Here is a 15,671-nt window from a genome sequence, read left to right as displayed (position 1 = left end):
CTGCCCAGGAGATTTTACCAAGAACTTCTTTTTATATTACAAGGGCTTCATCTAGAACGCGTCCAGAACAGATTCTAACGAGAACCCTTTTATATTCCAACATTTAATATCTCAAACCCACCCAGAGGGTTCTACTGAAAACCCTTTTATATTCCAAGAGTCTAGAACATCTTTCTAGAACAAACCCAGCAGGTTCTACCATGAACTCTGTATAATCCAAAGGTTTTAGTTATAACGCAATCACGGGTTCTAGTGAGAACCCTTCATTAAGAACACACCCACAGGGTTCTTCTAAAAAACTTTTATATTCCAAGTGTTTCATCTAGAACACACCCACAGGGTTCTACCAAGAACCCATTTATATTTTGTTACAAAGAGCAATTGATGAAAGAGTTCTTCAAGGATCTCAATGATCCCTGAAGAACTTTCTCTTCCAAAAAGAGTTCCCCCTTTCTCCCTTTCTTAAAGAAAAGGGTTCTTCATAATCAAATTGGTTCTGAGTAGAACCCCAGCCCATCAGGAAGAACCCTTATTTTGCAGAGTGTGGTACTTAAACTTGTTTAATTTAATCTGTTATTTATTTGGTCTGAATAAAAGAAACAACAAAGACATTTGTTTTTTTACAAAAAAACGAATCAAAACTTCTTTATTGTTTAAAATCAATATAGAAACAAACGTATGTATAAAAACATCAACAGCACAGCCTCATGGTGACGTACGTTCTCACTCTTCTGTTCTAAATGACTGTCCCTGTTTTATGATAATGGGTTCTATGCATGAGTACAGTCAGGGCTCCAGCTGAAAGTTAAAGGCACAGTACAGTTTAATGTTCAGGAAACAGCATTCAGTCATCGTGTAGACCCGCACGGAGAACCCACCACCGCAATAAAGTGTTCCTCTACTCGTGTGGTGGGTGTGGTGAGGGTCGGTGGCAGGACGGGAAATTAATAGCAGCCACAAGCAAGAACAACTGTTTAAGACGATTACAAAGCACGGTTAGCACGTTAGCTTGTAGCCCCAATCTAGGACTAGCATACTGTGTTTCATGGACGTTTCAGTCACTAAAATTTGTTACTTTACATCCACATGACAACATTTTTCCACCTTAAATGAAAATCATTGCCTAACTTTCTGTGAATCTGTATTTTCAAAATTCTTCCGTTAACTAACTTAATGAACGCCTGCTGTAAATATTAGCTCTCCCATAAATCGGATATTTTTGGTAAAAAGCAAATAGTTTAGAATTTGTTAGCCACTGAGCAGCTGTGGTTAGCTAACCACCCTGTCCTCAGTCTTTTTTATCACTTAAGCAACATTTAGTATGTCTTTTTTTCTACCTTAAAGACGCTAGGAAAAGTGCACCATGATTTGTCAGCCCTTGCTAGCACTGCTAACACTTAAAATATGCACCAGGCTACAAATGAGCTGCATCGTTAGCTTACCAAAGTTCATAAAATCCGTTAGCTGAAGAGTGTTGAAGATCTCGTCACGTAAGAGGCAAATTTTACAGCAACTTTTTAAGATGGAAACATCACATTAGCTGAGTGTTAAGTAACAAATGTTGTGGTCTCGTGTATCAATCAGATTTGGCTGGTAAAAGAAAGATGGAGGCTTCTCAAACACAGATATTTCTGGATTTACTGGCAATCAGGCTACATGATTAGCTTCCCTTTCCGCACATTTCAGTCATTCGTTTTCCCGCCTTAAATGTCGCCTACCAACCAGAAAGCAGATATTTTCAAGTTAAGGTCTGTTCAAGTTATGTGAGACAGATTTGTTTGCTAAAATTTAAAGAAGGCTGTTTGAATTTTTTCTTTTAGAAATAATTTCTACAATTGCTAACTAACAGGCTGCATCGTTAGCTTCTCGTCCTGCTTTAGCAGGAGGCAACAAGAAGAAGAGCACATTATAGTACAGTAAAGGGAAAAAAAAGACCATGATGAAGGAAATGCATCTGCAAAAATGTATTGAAAAAAATACATTCTCTCCATATACATATAAATACATTTCTGTTGTGCAAATTGCAAGTGAAGGAGCCTCCAGCCGGCTAGTTTCCGCGGAAGCAGCACTTTGGTACAAGACATGTTCTGACGAGGAAGTGGAAAAAAAATGGAGGTTTGAAGCACTGAACATCAGGGCTTTGTTGTATGTTAACAGTAAACCGCAGATATTCACGAAGCTAGAGGATAAGTTAGCCTGGAGTGTGTGAAGTCAATGGACCAGAACAAAATATTGATGAATACACACAAACTTTGTAAAATTCTGTTGATATTGTCGTCTTACAGTTTAAATTATTCTCAGGGTTTAGTCATGTACATGCATGAGGCAGAAAAATCGCAATATCCAGCAAGTTTATGACACATTCTCCACATCGAGCAGCCCTTCTAAGACACTAATCTGCTTCACAGCCGCCAGCAGGAGACTGGTTTTACTGGTCAGCTCCCAGTAATGAATGCATAGACCTCTATTCTTTACGGTTGCGCTTTTAAAAACTTTTGCTTGAGCTCGACTGAAAACGAGCAACATGTCTGGAACATCGACACCGGAGGAGCAGCAGAAGCATCGCATCCCAAAAAAACTCCTGCGACTTCTCGCCTGTTGGACGTCGTGAAGAAATGTAATCAAAGACCTTTTGATAAATAACATCTCACAAGTTATGAAAATAGTATTCCAGGGAGCCAGCTTCCCATTATTTTAACACAAAATAAAATATAATATCTAGCGTGAGTTGGCCACTCCCCCACACTGCAGAGAGTAACCAAACCTCCACGTATCTTCCTGTTCTTCTACCAGTTTAGCCTTGTTGCTTGATAAATAGTAAAGACGAGGCATGTTTGCTATTACATATTTTTTTAAAAAATGCTCTCTCGTTACTAATTCCCTGACGAGTATGTCCTGTACATGTTTTTACAGCACTGGGAAAGGTGAGGCAGTTCAGAGGCGAGCACCCCTGCTGTTGTTGCCATCCCAGCCTGGGCGACGATTCCTCCTCTGGGCTCCTCCGAGAACCACTCGGTCTGTTCACCATTTGCCGGGGATGGGCGTTCCGCACTCGTACCATGAGACGTAGTTGACGTGGGAGTGTCCTCCTATCTGGCCGAAGTGGACGGGCTCCTGACGCATGGCTCGGTAGAAACCTGGAGGAGAAAAAACAAAACAAGACCTTGTTACGTCTTTTATATCATTTTCAACTTTTATATCTTTTTTGTCATTTTCCATCTTTCTTTCCTGCCCTTTAAGGTTCCATTCTCTGTTCACAGTGAGTGTCAGTGCATGTCGGGTTTCACACTGCCAGAATAACCACAGCTGAGAAAATACTCTTCAAACACCTGCCAGGAATGTATGAAATCGAGTGTTTACCGGGTCTGGCTGGTAGCTGGTCGGCTCTGAGCTGCCTGCCTGTTCTTCCATCCAGGAACGAGTCGACGAACTGACAGTGATCCTCCCCGAAGCCAGTCTGATCTCCGATGTTGTGGAATTTACCTGCACAGGAAAAAAAAAACAGAGATGGATCAGCACCAAGATAAAATAAACTCTCAAATGAGCCTGAAAATGTAAACTGAACTGACCGTTGAGCGAGTCGCTCAGGTAGATCTTGTACCGGAGCGAGTTGCACAGCTGGACGCCGACAAACTTGCGGTACCAGGTCCTCTTCACGTACTGTTTACCGTGGCAGTCAGAGTACGAGTCCGTCTTGAAGGGGAACTGAGTCCAGATGGCGTCTTTTCCTGCAGAGACGAGACGGTGTGACTACACTGTACAGACGACCAAAGTCATGTGGAAGGCAGTGAGGTGTTAATTAATCTTACCTGAAACGTTCTCGCTGACCCGCGGGTCGGCTAAAGAAAGGAAATGACGAAAAGAAAAGAGAGTTTAAGACCTTTACTGCAGGCATACAACACAAACAAGCAAACGGATGGAAGCAGCGACAGACCAACTGTGTTCTGTGAGGTAAAATGACGGATTTCACCAGTGCAGTTTGGTTGGTTTGAGTGATATTTGTCTTATATAATGGTGGTTTCCCATCAGAACAGTCTGTCTGACAGCAGGTTGAAGTGGTGAAAATATTCTAAATATAGCGTAAAATAAGTTTTGCTGCTGATTCTGTCCACAGCAGGACAATTCTTCAGAACTCCTGCTGCTTCTACAAACTAGGGGCTCATCCTCTCTCAATTTTATTTTAACTAATGAAAACGATAATATGACCTCCATTCCTGTCGTATCATCACACGATAACTAAAGCCATCATTGGTTCTGTGAAAGAAAAGACCGATCTAAAAACATCCAAACAAAACTGGATTATCCAGAGTCGAGCCGTACTGTACCTGACTCCGTGTTGAAGGACACCGGTTCACTGGGAGGACCCTCACCCAGCTCGTTCTTTGGTTTCACCTTGAACTCGTAACTATGGAGACACAGATGGAAGGAGAGAACAAATCATGAAACGGGAGAACAGAACCACCGTCCTTCACTTCACACCAAATAGTTCTCCCATATCCAGGCTCATTAAAACCTCAGTGAGCGTGACGGACAAACTCCGCTTATTTTTACGCTCTGAGCGTCTGGCCGCGACGCTCGGCTCGGCTCTGTAATCGCTCGGCTGCCTCTGCGTGTTTGGACAGCTTGAGCGCGGCCCGAGCGGGAGACAGACGACGTTTCTTTCAGGTGGTAACGCTCACGAGAAGAAGTGAGACGTATTTCAGGAGGTGCAGCAGACGTCCTGTGTGTGGAGGCGATCAGGCCTCTCACAGCAGGACGTAAAAAACAAAACTGAACGGATGTGACGGTGAATTGCACGTCAAACACACCTGCTCTCAGGTTTGAGGTTCTCCACGGCGGTGTGTGTCTGGTTGGTGGTCAGGATGGAAACCTGCTCGCCGTCGGGTCCTTTAGCGGTCGAGATGACTTCATACTCTGACAAGAGAACAACACAGTCATGGGGTACCGCAAAAATGTTCTCTAAGATTGTACAAACAAAACCTCAACAAGTTCTTGCATACATCCCAACCTTTCCCTACGCGATCTCGTTCTTTGAACATGTTTTAAGCGAACTGCTTCGTACCTGTGGTGTCGTTGTCCGTTTTCTCCCAGTCCAGGATGATGAAGGACGGGCATCCCTCCACCGTCACCACGGTGAGGTTTGAGGGCGGAGACTTGGGCGGAGCCGTCACGTTTGCCTCACCAGGTTCATCTTCAGGGAAGTAGTTGAGGGAGGAGGTGATGGAGCAAGGCTCGTCCGGTTTCTTTCCCGTTTGGTAGATGACGTGAGGCGCTGTGGGAGGAGGAGGAGGAGGAAGAGGAGGAAGAGGAGGAAGGGACTGATTAGAGCAAGGAACCAACACCACCAGTTTCAGATCCAAATTAAAGTCACAGTCGAAACGTTGTGTGCAGAGGTGGGAAGTAACTAAGTACTAATACTTTTTCACTGTACATAAGTACATTTTTCAGGTATCTGTATTTTACTTGAGTATTTAAACTTTTAAGATGCAAATGATGCAAAAAGACAAAAACAACATAACAAGATGTGAGATGAAAACAGTAAAAGACGTGAGAATCAGACAGACAGGGAGACTCTGGTGGAGAAAAGGTTAGGTCAGTTGTCTTTGCACAGAAACAGTAATGTCTGTCAGAGGACGACTTTTTACTTTTACACTTCGAGGACATTTCAGATCCTGTAAACAAATCGAATCTGTGCTTCTACTGCAGTAACAAACATGTTTACTGAGTCATATGTGTCCACTCACCTGTGTAGCGTTTCTTGCCCAGGGCATCAACGTCAGAAGATGGCTGTGGTTTGAAAAGCTCGGAGTCCTCCCAGCTTTCCTGTCGACTGGCTAAATAAACAAACGTGAACAGATGCAATTTTAGAATGGAAATTCTCACCTTTCCAACAAATGATCCCATTGGTTAAAGACACCAAGGTAACTGTATCTCTTAGTACTCTCTGCATCTTTTGATTAAGTGCCGTGTACCAACGTTAGCCAACTTCAAAGTGATGCCGACTGATGATGTGATGCTTCTGCAGAAAATGAAGTGGAAATCATCGTACCAGCTGTTGTCGGCACTGTGGTTGTGGTCTGTTTCCGTTCCTGTTTGGTTGGCTTCGCGGTTGCTGGCGGCGCTTTGGGCTTCAGGATCGGCAACTTGTCCGTCTGCTTAAAGTTATTCACTTTGTCTAATGCACAACACATAAACAACCAAACAATTGTTTATTCTCAAGAAAAAATAGAATTGGGATTTGAAAATATGCTTTGGAGCGAAGATATCTAGTTTATTGTTCATCATTTTTCAACTCTTCTGACCTGTTTCTCCAGGTTTCCCCACCAAGTTTGACTTCTTGTTGATTGGTATGGACGGGCGAGCAGGAGATCCTGGAAAAAAAAATATATCAAACATTATCCATAGTAATTATTTATCATCTTTATTAATTATAAGGTGATTCTTGATGGTTCCTCTCAATCTTTAACCTTCTAATCAGAGTTGAAACCAACAAAAACATCTAGCAGAGGACTCAAAGATGTTTTTACTCATGAATGAATGTAAAACAGTGGAACACTCCTTTTTACTACCATCAACAGAAGTTTCTGAATGTTACACAACAGAAATGTCTCTGCTGTAAATCAGATTCAGGCATGTTTCGTCTGTGGACAGTTTCTGTCTAAATAAGGCAAACGTTGAAGCTTTAACAGTGACTTTGGCTCTATTTTCTAGCTAGGTGCTCTCTAATCTCCTGGAAAATCTTTCTTTTTTTCTAAAGTAGAACTCGATACCCATTTCCAAATGCCAAATGAACCTGAAAACATGAACAATCCCATGTAATCTGTGTGTGTTTTTCTAAAATCCACCACGGACTAAAAGTCCAGAACCTGCAGCCAATTACACCCCCCTTCTCTCATTTAAGGGGAAGCCAAAAATTCTTCACAATCAAGGAATTGATCCAGTTCCAAAACTAAATGGAATAAACGCAAAGCCAGAAACATGAAAGATGATGGAGTCCTGAAACTTTTTAGCTCTTAACATGAAACAATACAGACGCATTCCTTTCAGTCAGTTACATGTAAATATGTATGAAGGCAGAAAAGACGCCAGGCTGCCTGTGGTGCTGAGCTTTGGTGAATATTTGCTGTTCTTTTTAAAAATTATTTGGGCTTCAAAGACGTCTTTTGCTTTCTTGGGTTAAGCTTCTATTATTCTTGAATAGTTGGACATAAATTAAGAGTTCAGTGTCAACAAAATGTGGAACCATTAGATGTACAATCTTGATTCAAAGGAGTACTTTGTACTGGGAGGTCATAGTGGAAATTGTGGTGTAATTACAGTCTATGTTCAGCGAGGCCTCGTGATTACAGTGCAAGACTAAATGAAATAAATATTGGTATGATTTTCTCTTTTCACACACAAACAATCCTGCAATAAAAAGCAAACAGTGGTTTCCACATTCTGATGAAAATTGCTCGATGCACGCCATGCTGTCCTGGTTGCGTGAGGCTTCTGTAAACACAGCATCTCTGCAGCAACATGTCTGAAGCTCATCGCGCTTACAATGCTCGCAATCAAGCAAGAAGCAAAGGCTGAAGCACGTGGACCCTGGACGGAGCGTTTAAAAAGGACTAGAACGACTCAAAAGGTCCGATCCGGATGCCAGGTTCATCACAGGGGAACCAGAAACAGTTTCTTCTTTCAATTTCTGCGGCGAGAAAAAGCGCAAAGCTCTGCAAAGTAAGCTAACGATCATTGGAGCACATACTTTCCGAAAAGGGAGAGTATTTTCCACAGGCTCCACCGAAGCTTCTGGCCAAAGCTTTCAAGCTGACGGTCGATATTTGTTTTCGTAATCCTTTTAAAGATTTGGACACTTAACATGACCAAACCATGCAGTCTTGGCAGTGAAGAGCAACTGAAGCGCCAGTCAGCATACGGCACGGGCAAGTTCTGGGTGCAGACAGGCGAAACTCATGCCTTTACCAACCATAAAACCGCTCTTCAATGGTGGGACTTGAGCGGCCAAACACCTCGGGGAATTCAGACTTCTTGTCCTCCAGTAAAGAGTTGTTCACTGCAGCAGGAGAGGCACTGAAATTAAAACTGGGCTCTGTCTTTAACACTCGTTTTCAACTAAACCGTTGGGATTATCTGAACTCTCGATCACTGATGCCATCGAGCATTCCACTGTTTTGCATTTTTTTTTTTTTTACCACAAAGTCGAGGTATTTCAGGCCAAAAAAGTTCTGGATCTTGATGGTAACATATAAGACAAAAGACCAATGGGAGACACCATAAACCAGCTCATGCCCACTGCGCAGGACGACCATGCACACCATGACATGCACAATGTAAAACAAGAATCTGTGATTTAAAAATCAAATCATTGTCTGAGCCGATCAGAATGGATCGTCCAGGCCACATCTGAAGGTGGTCCGGTCCACGTTATCATTGGATCTGTAAAGTTTGGACACATTCAGGCAGCTGCAGACAAGTTCTTCCCCAACAGGGAAGATTCAAGATCTCACTTTTGTGCAAACTAAATGTTGTGTTTGTTATTTGTGGTTGGAGGATGATGGATGTCTTCAAAACAATGGAAAAAAGTACCTGTATGAAAAACGACGGAAAAAAACTAAAAGGATATAAAAAAAACTAAAAACAATGTAATAAAATAAAAAAGACGCAACTATGAAAAATGACGTTAAAGACAAAAAAGACAGGAAAAGATTAAAAACAGCGTAATAAAATGAAAAAGACATAACTACAGGAAAAACAATGTAAAAAGCAAAAAAGACATAACTAAACTGAAAACAATGTAAGGGATGAAAAAACAAGAAGAAAAAGAACTTAAGACAACAAAGACCTAACAAGACAAATCATGTGAAAGACGTATCAAGACAAAATAAACCTACCAATAATAATAATAAAAACCTTGACTCTCAGTCTTAATCCAACATTCACACACTCATTTTTTAAAGCTTTCAGCTTCATTGTTTTTCAATGAATGGAACAAAAAAACTTGAGTTGGACCGACTGAGAGATGGTTATTAAAGGTCCAGAGGTTCAGTATTTTTTATTTTTGTCAAACTACTGTTTTGAAAGTTTAGAAAAATAAAACTTTTCCTTGTATATTTTTGTGTAATAAGCAGCAATCTGAGACAGTGAAGTGGTCGAGTTTCCAAAGATTCTCTACAAGCTGAAACCCAGACGGTCAAACGTCCCCCCACCACCAGCAGCAGCAGCACATGGAGCACACAGTGACATAATCTGCTGCTGTTACTGGACTTATGTAACCAACTCAAATAATCAAGCTCCAACTCCAACATCCACTTGATTATTTGAAGAAGGCCTTTTGCCAGAAGCTGCGCTGAACACCTGCAGAAGCTCGAGTCGAGACAACAAACATGTCGGACGAAAGGCAACATGGACGGACAGACCAACGGACGGATGGATGGATGACGGATGGATGGATGAACACAAAAGTATTAAATGGATGGAGACAAAAACACCAACATGAGCTGCAGTGGAGGTGAAGATGCTGCAAAAGCGACTGAAGGGTTAATGATGGAACACGAAAAGACAAACGAGGTCTTTTTGTTTGTTTGTTTTACCCAGTGGAGGTCTGGACCATAAGGCTGGTTTAGGTGGGGAAAAGCCCCGGTGTGGCTGTCCGTTTACTGTTGGGAGAGAACCAAGTGTTACGAAGGGAAAGGAACCGTCTCTGAGAACTGAACCCGACACGAGAACAACCACTCAAGTCCTGTGGGAACCTTCACTTTCATGAGAACCTTTTGTAAAACACTATGAGATCCGATGAATTAACTTCTTTTGGGGAATCTTTTTCAGATTTCAAGATATTTTAAAGTTTATTCCACTGACAGATTACACTCTGAGACTGAGTCTGCCATATTTTCTGATCACGTCAATAAACTTTAGGTAATCAAACATAAAACAGACTCGTTTGGTTGTTGAAGTGTGAGGTTCATTCAAAACAAGACACAAAGTGAATCTGAAAGAACGTAAGTCAGCAAACAAAAAGGCAAAAACAGTCAAAGTGTTAAAAACAGAAGGGGCTTCATGAGACGTGAACAACAGTGTGGAGACAAACTCGACCTGTTGGGATTTTTTTTCTCCTTTGAAATGGAAAGAATTTAATTTGATTGTAATTCATCAAATGCAGAACCAGGATCCAGTGACGTCGACACCAAAAGCCCAAAGTCAGCAGCTTCACCTGAGTGTGAGACTGAAGAAGCTGAAACCAAGTCTGCAAATATGATATCTGAGCTCTGCAAAGCCTGGTGGGTGTCAGGAGGAACGTTCTTCATAAATTGTTCCTTCAGATGATCAATTTATGCACCCTCTTTCTTTCATGCATGCCTTACAATAGCTTAATTGTTGCTTTGAATTAATAAATGATGCAGTAATACAATTTTAACTTAACCAAAAATTAACCGAGATCAAATGCTGCGTGGGAAAGAGAAGGTTTAACGCTACGGAGATCTTACATTTTTTGCACAAACAGATGGTCCTCAACCCGTGGAATTAAAAATTAAAATGAGAAATAATATTTTTCCAACAACAGCGTGGATATTTATCCTTGAAAAAGCTGAAAGCGCATACGGAGGTGTCAAAAGAAAGATTAATAAATGTGTTCAAACTGTTTGCAGATGACGCTCTGATTTCCACCAAAGTCACAAAGATCTGGTTTACTGACAAGTCGGATGTTTTCGAAAACATTTTAGAACCACAAACATATTTTAATTGTTACTGAAAGATATTTTAATTAAAGTTTAAAATAACTAAAGCCCAAACAGTATGACCCTGATTCAGGAACCAATTTAACACCATTTTGAACAATTATTAGTAATTTACAGACCTAAACTGTATATTAAGCAAACAAATTAGCAACTTGAGGACACAATAACTAATTTAAGAAAACAAATTTTCTCACTGACACCTGCAGTCTTTAAAGGTTACGCTGAAGAGAGAGAAATCAGCTGGTGGAGGGAGCACATTTAAAATAATGCAAGAAGAAACAGGAGGATTTACCCCCGAGTATCCCAGAGGTCGGGGATGAGTTACTGGCTCTAGAGGAAGGGTAAGGCTGTCTTGGGCCACTAGAGAAGGGAAAGAGGGGGTTTCTTGATGCAGGCCTCATGGATCTGACAACCGGGGTAGCTGCCGGGTTGTAAGGCTGAAAAGGCAGTGACGGGGAGAGATTTCTTTTGCTGCCTTGACCTAAAAGATCAAAAACAGTTGCAGGGCCTGAGTTACAATCTGATCTTGTGTTTGACTACGTTGCCAGTGAAGCGAGCTTGCAGCAGCCCTGAGCAGTGATGTTAGTGATGGAAGTTTTAACTGTAATGGACCATTAAATTCAATGTAATTCTATTAACAAATGAAATCGATGGGATCATGAGAAGTCTTTAAGCGCTCACAATCTTGGGAAACCACAGTCATTTAAGCTGGTGATGAGTTTTGATGACGCAACCATGACTGTAAGATTGTGTGCCGCATGCAGACATTGGAGGCCATGTTGGATGAAATGTGTTTAAATGGTGCAACTCCTGGAGCGAGCAGCCATTCCTGTGGACAAAAACGTCACTGCAAATTGATCTGGAAGCTTAAAGGAACAAGATGGTTGCAGAATGTCAGCAGACAACGACAGAAAGAGCAAGACTGCCTTTGATTGCAAGATACAGGAAGCAACATGAGGTCATTTTTACCCCAGTTGTTAGTTTTGGCTTTCTCATTGGCCAGAGCTGTTCTCAGCAGCGATGATCCGTCCTGTGATTTGCCGAAAGCTGTGTGGGAAAGAAAAGGTTTAATGCTTTGAAGACCTGACATTTTTTGCTTCAACAGATGATCCACAACCTGTGGAATTAAAATTCAAATGAGAAATAATATTTTTATAACAACAGCCTGGACATTCATCATAAAAAAGTGTTTGCAGATGACATTCGTATTATTTTGGAGGGTCTCGACTAACAAGCAGAGTGTTTTGTCATTATAGAAAAAGAAAGTATGATGAGAAACTGGGGAGTGAATATGGAAAGTTTTAAAGGCATGTTAACTGTTTGTAGATGACACTCATATTTCTTGCTCTGACAAACAGTCACACTTATTACTGTGCAATAATGTTAAAATAAATACAAATAATGTATGCATTGCAACTTTCCAAAGAAATCTTTGGCATTTTAACAGCCATCCTAAAATGCAAATGGTGCCTCTAAATTATAAATCAGTCGCTGACAGCAGTTTGACCCTCAGAGTAAAACTGTTTGCAGATGACACTATCATTACCCTGTTAAACTTTTAGGTTCAAACTATAAAACAGCAGTGAACTGATACCAACAAAGTCTTTAATTCCTGTCATGGAGGTCCTACAGGAAGCCCATTAAACTTATTAACAACACAAAGACAAAGAATCACCTTTTTTGTGTTTAAATCACTTGACATTCAGCAAAAAGGCCAAAGACGCTGGAGGTTCTCTCAGAAGGAAGGTTTGGTTGTGTAAGAGACACATTTTGGTGATTCTCAAACACAAAACAGCAGCTAATTGACAACAGCCTGGCATTAAAGTCTAATTGTTTGCAGATGACACCCTTATTTTCATGGAAGTCATAAAGAGAGTAGAGACCCAGTAGAGACACAGTAGCATTCCTTTAAATATCAAGGGGCTTATTTCTAATTGTCTTCTGCCTCTGCAGGTGCTTTACTTAATTTACTTTAATCCAAACAGCTGCTGCGGAACCACAAACTGATTTCTAACAGGCTTCAGCTTCACTTTTCCAGAACGTGCCGACTGCTTCACAAACTTTAAAATAAAAAAAGGGAAGTTGGTAGGTGCAAATTACCATCTGGGTTATGAGGCTTCCCGGGGGCATTAGTGGGCGCCTTAGTAGTCTGCCCCTGACGTGAGTCGCCATTGGAGGGTAATTTAAGGAGGGGGGAGGCTGTGGTGGTGGTGGTGGTGGTGGTGGTGGTGGTGGTGGTGGTGGGAGGGGCTTTGGTTGGCAGGAGTTGGGAGTTAGTAGTTGGGAGGGCAGGAAGACGATCCGCTGCTCGGTCGCTGTCGTTTTTTACAGAGTTTCCTTTGTCTGGGGTGAGAGAGGAGAGAGGTACCGTGATCATGGGAGTCTGATTTAAGACACCAGATCTTTGTTTTAGGTCGACTGATGATGGATCAACTGTATTTTAAATCAAACAGACATGTATTTTGATTCGTCTCATCGTCTCCAGTTTTTACAGAGAAATGACAGTCACCACATACATGTCTTCAAAGTTTGGAAATCTTTTTAATTTTCTTTCAAACAGGACTGAGTATCAATGTTTTTTTGGTACAAACCAAAACTTAACTCTGTAACAGTCAAGTACCAAAAATTTGCACTGAATGTCTAATAAAATCATTATATTTTAATACTACATTTTATTTAGGGAAAGTACCTTTTTGTTTGTCAGGTAAAAGTATCTTAAAAACTACCAGTTCAGTATTCTCTAGAAAGTCTGGTATCACAATGGTGATATTATCAAAACTAAAAATCATATGATACCCAGCCCCATTTTCAAATAAGTTTCCCAAAGGATTCGGTTTTGGTCCCATAATCTCGTACCTCATAGAAATACAGAAAAGTCCAGAAGACATGGTACTTGCAGAGAGACAGACGGAGGGGGACAGGAGTTTAGAGATTTTTGCAGAACGACTTGTGTCGTCTTTCCCTGGAGGGAAAGTCCAACAACGTCTGCGTCTGAACTGGCTGACATGCAGTCCTGTCATGCAACTGATCGAACGACTTCATGAAGCACAGTGAGGACTGAGGACGGGGACAGATGGACAGACAAACACAGGAGGTAGAATTAATAGATGCATAATAGTTAGATTTATAGATTGGGCCTCTGAAATGCAAAATGACTGCTAAAGAAAAAATATATTTTTCAAGTCATATAGGTGATTTTTTCACCCAGATGTCACTACTTCTCATGTCACAACTCACTGACTGCTGCTGCTGTTAAACTTCGCTCAAATGTTTTGAACCTTGATTTAAACCCAAATTTTCCAGCAGACTAAACCAATGTGAGGCATAATGAGGGGGGAGACACGATCTTCTAAACTTGGAAATGCATTGTTTTGCATCTATAATCGAACAGGTTACAGACACTTTTGGTACTTTAAGTATATTTGATGCCAATACTTTGGTATTTTTACTAAAGCAAGATTCATAATGCAGAACTTTTACTTGTAACAGAGTATTTCTGCACAGAGGTTATTTCTATTTTTACAGAAGTGATAGAAGAAACAGAAACTGAGGAGACAAAAATAAATATGGAAGTTTGAGGAAAGGTAGAAGAGACAGACTGTAAGAACATTTTAGGGTGAAAGAAGAAAAAAGCAGAAGAAGAAAACTGACGGCTTCAGATGCACAAATGAAGCATCACTGCAGTCACATGACCTTCAGCAGCGTGGTTGAAAAACTAGCCGTGGCTGCGCTCAGGGTGGGCGGGGCAAAGTGAACTTACTCGTAGCGCGACTGACCTCCCGTGACATCATCTCCACGCCTCGTATCGACTTTCTAACTGGGCTCAAGGCATGCTAGCATGCAGCCAATCACAACAGCTGCACGTCCCAGACCCCGCCCCCTCTCAAGTGCATCACGGGGCTCAGCCGAAGCAGGTAAAGACAGGCTGCGAATAAAGCTGGTGATCACAAAAATAAGAGCGTCTTTCTTGTTACCGAGTGACACGTGAGGCCATTTAGGCTCAGCAGAGCCGGGCAGAGGTAAAGTTTCTTGATGGCTCTCAGGCGGCGCTGTGGGAAATAATATGTTTGGTTTAGAAGAAATAAAAATGAAAGTGGTAAAAGAAGAATAGAAAAAAAAAACAGTTTAAAAGAATCAGCCGGGTTTGACTGATGTGTTCTTTAGCAGGGAATAATATTGTGACAAAAAAACGTTTTTTCTTTGAATATTAACACCTTTCTTGGCTCCGTAATTTTTATTTATTTGTTTTTTGCTAACTGTAATTCACCAGGGAAAAAGATGACTAAATCTGCAGCAGCTTTTTTTAAAACGTGCAGCAGTTTGCATTTTTTTTATCCTCTTATTAATATTCACAGTTGTTTTCAGACATTCAGTTGAGACTTTTCCAATCAGTCAAACCCGACCAGGAAACTGTGGACATCAAAATGTCTCTGCAGCCCTGCAGGGAGGTGAGAGGAAGTGATGTGTGTGTGTGTGTGTGTGTGTGTGGAGGAAAGAAGAAGAAATAATCACCAAAGGAAGTGCGAGGAGCTCCGGGGAAAGACGGGTTTTTGAGCAGAGAAGAGACTCGAGTCCGGTTGTGCAGAGCTGCGAACGAGTCGACACATCACAGAAAATAAAATAAAACCACACAGTTTAAAAAAGGTACAGTAAAGTGCAAAGTCATGTTCTGTCTGGAGATTTATGTGGGTTTTCTGCATTAAAAATGTACAAAATGAAACTACAGGTAGCTGTAAGGGCCAACAGCTGCTCCTGTGTCACAGTGATTGATAATATTTAGATTTTTGATGGATCCTGCAGGTTATTTCCTGGATTAAAGTCACCGTCATGTGAACATCTTTGGGTTCGACCCCCGATCAGACTGGACAAGCTGTGAGACTCTTTGTCTCATAAAATAACTAATCAGTCAAATCAAGAAGTTAACTGGTGATA

The 15,671-nt window shown here is 41.3% G+C and overlaps 1 protein-coding gene across 14 annotated transcripts in view; it reads right to left on the bottom strand.

The window, feature by feature from the left end:
• Positions 1–799: 799 nt before the first annotated feature.
• abi3bpb (ABI family, member 3 (NESH) binding protein b) overlaps positions 800–15,671 on the bottom strand; it is a 30,764-nt gene continuing 15,892 nt past the window's right edge. The window contains exons 8-24 of one of the 14 annotated variants that reach the window (XM_084714041.1): positions 15,252–15,326; positions 14,714–14,788; positions 12,840–13,082; positions 11,709–11,786; positions 11,032–11,220; positions 9,594–9,659; positions 7,970–8,056; positions 6,303–6,371; positions 6,050–6,175; positions 5,745–5,834; positions 5,063–5,272; positions 4,809–4,914; positions 4,326–4,405; positions 3,810–3,839; positions 3,570–3,728; positions 3,361–3,483; positions 800–3,137 (exon numbers count right to left, since the gene is read on the bottom strand). In XM_084714041.1, the coding sequence (XP_084570167.1) occupies positions 3,022–3,137; positions 3,361–3,483; positions 3,570–3,728; positions 3,810–3,839; positions 4,326–4,405; positions 4,809–4,914; positions 5,063–5,272; positions 5,745–5,834; positions 6,050–6,175; positions 6,303–6,371; positions 7,970–8,056; positions 9,594–9,659; positions 11,032–11,220; positions 11,709–11,786; positions 12,840–13,082; positions 14,714–14,788; positions 15,252–15,326 (1,922 nt within the window). In that variant the 3' untranslated portion in view covers positions 800–3,021. The remainder of the gene's footprint in view (positions 3,138–3,360; positions 3,484–3,569; positions 3,729–3,809; positions 3,840–4,325; positions 4,406–4,808; positions 4,915–5,062; positions 5,273–5,744; positions 5,835–6,049; positions 6,176–6,302; positions 6,372–7,969; positions 8,057–9,593; positions 9,660–11,031; positions 11,221–11,708; positions 11,787–12,839; positions 13,083–14,713; positions 14,789–15,251; positions 15,327–15,671) is intronic. The other 13 variants (XM_084714043.1, XM_084714042.1, XM_084714044.1 and 10 more) reach the window with 13 other exon arrangements.

Source organism: Lutjanus erythropterus, chromosome 24 (assembly GCF_056507025.1).
Source record: "Lutjanus erythropterus isolate fLutEry1 chromosome 24, fLutEry1.hap2, whole genome shotgun sequence".
Taxonomy (NCBI): Eukaryota; Metazoa; Chordata; class Actinopteri; order Lutjaniformes; family Lutjanidae; genus Lutjanus; species Lutjanus erythropterus.
The sequence above is the reverse complement of the archived record's forward strand: the minus strand, read 5'-3'. Positions and strand labels throughout refer to the sequence as shown.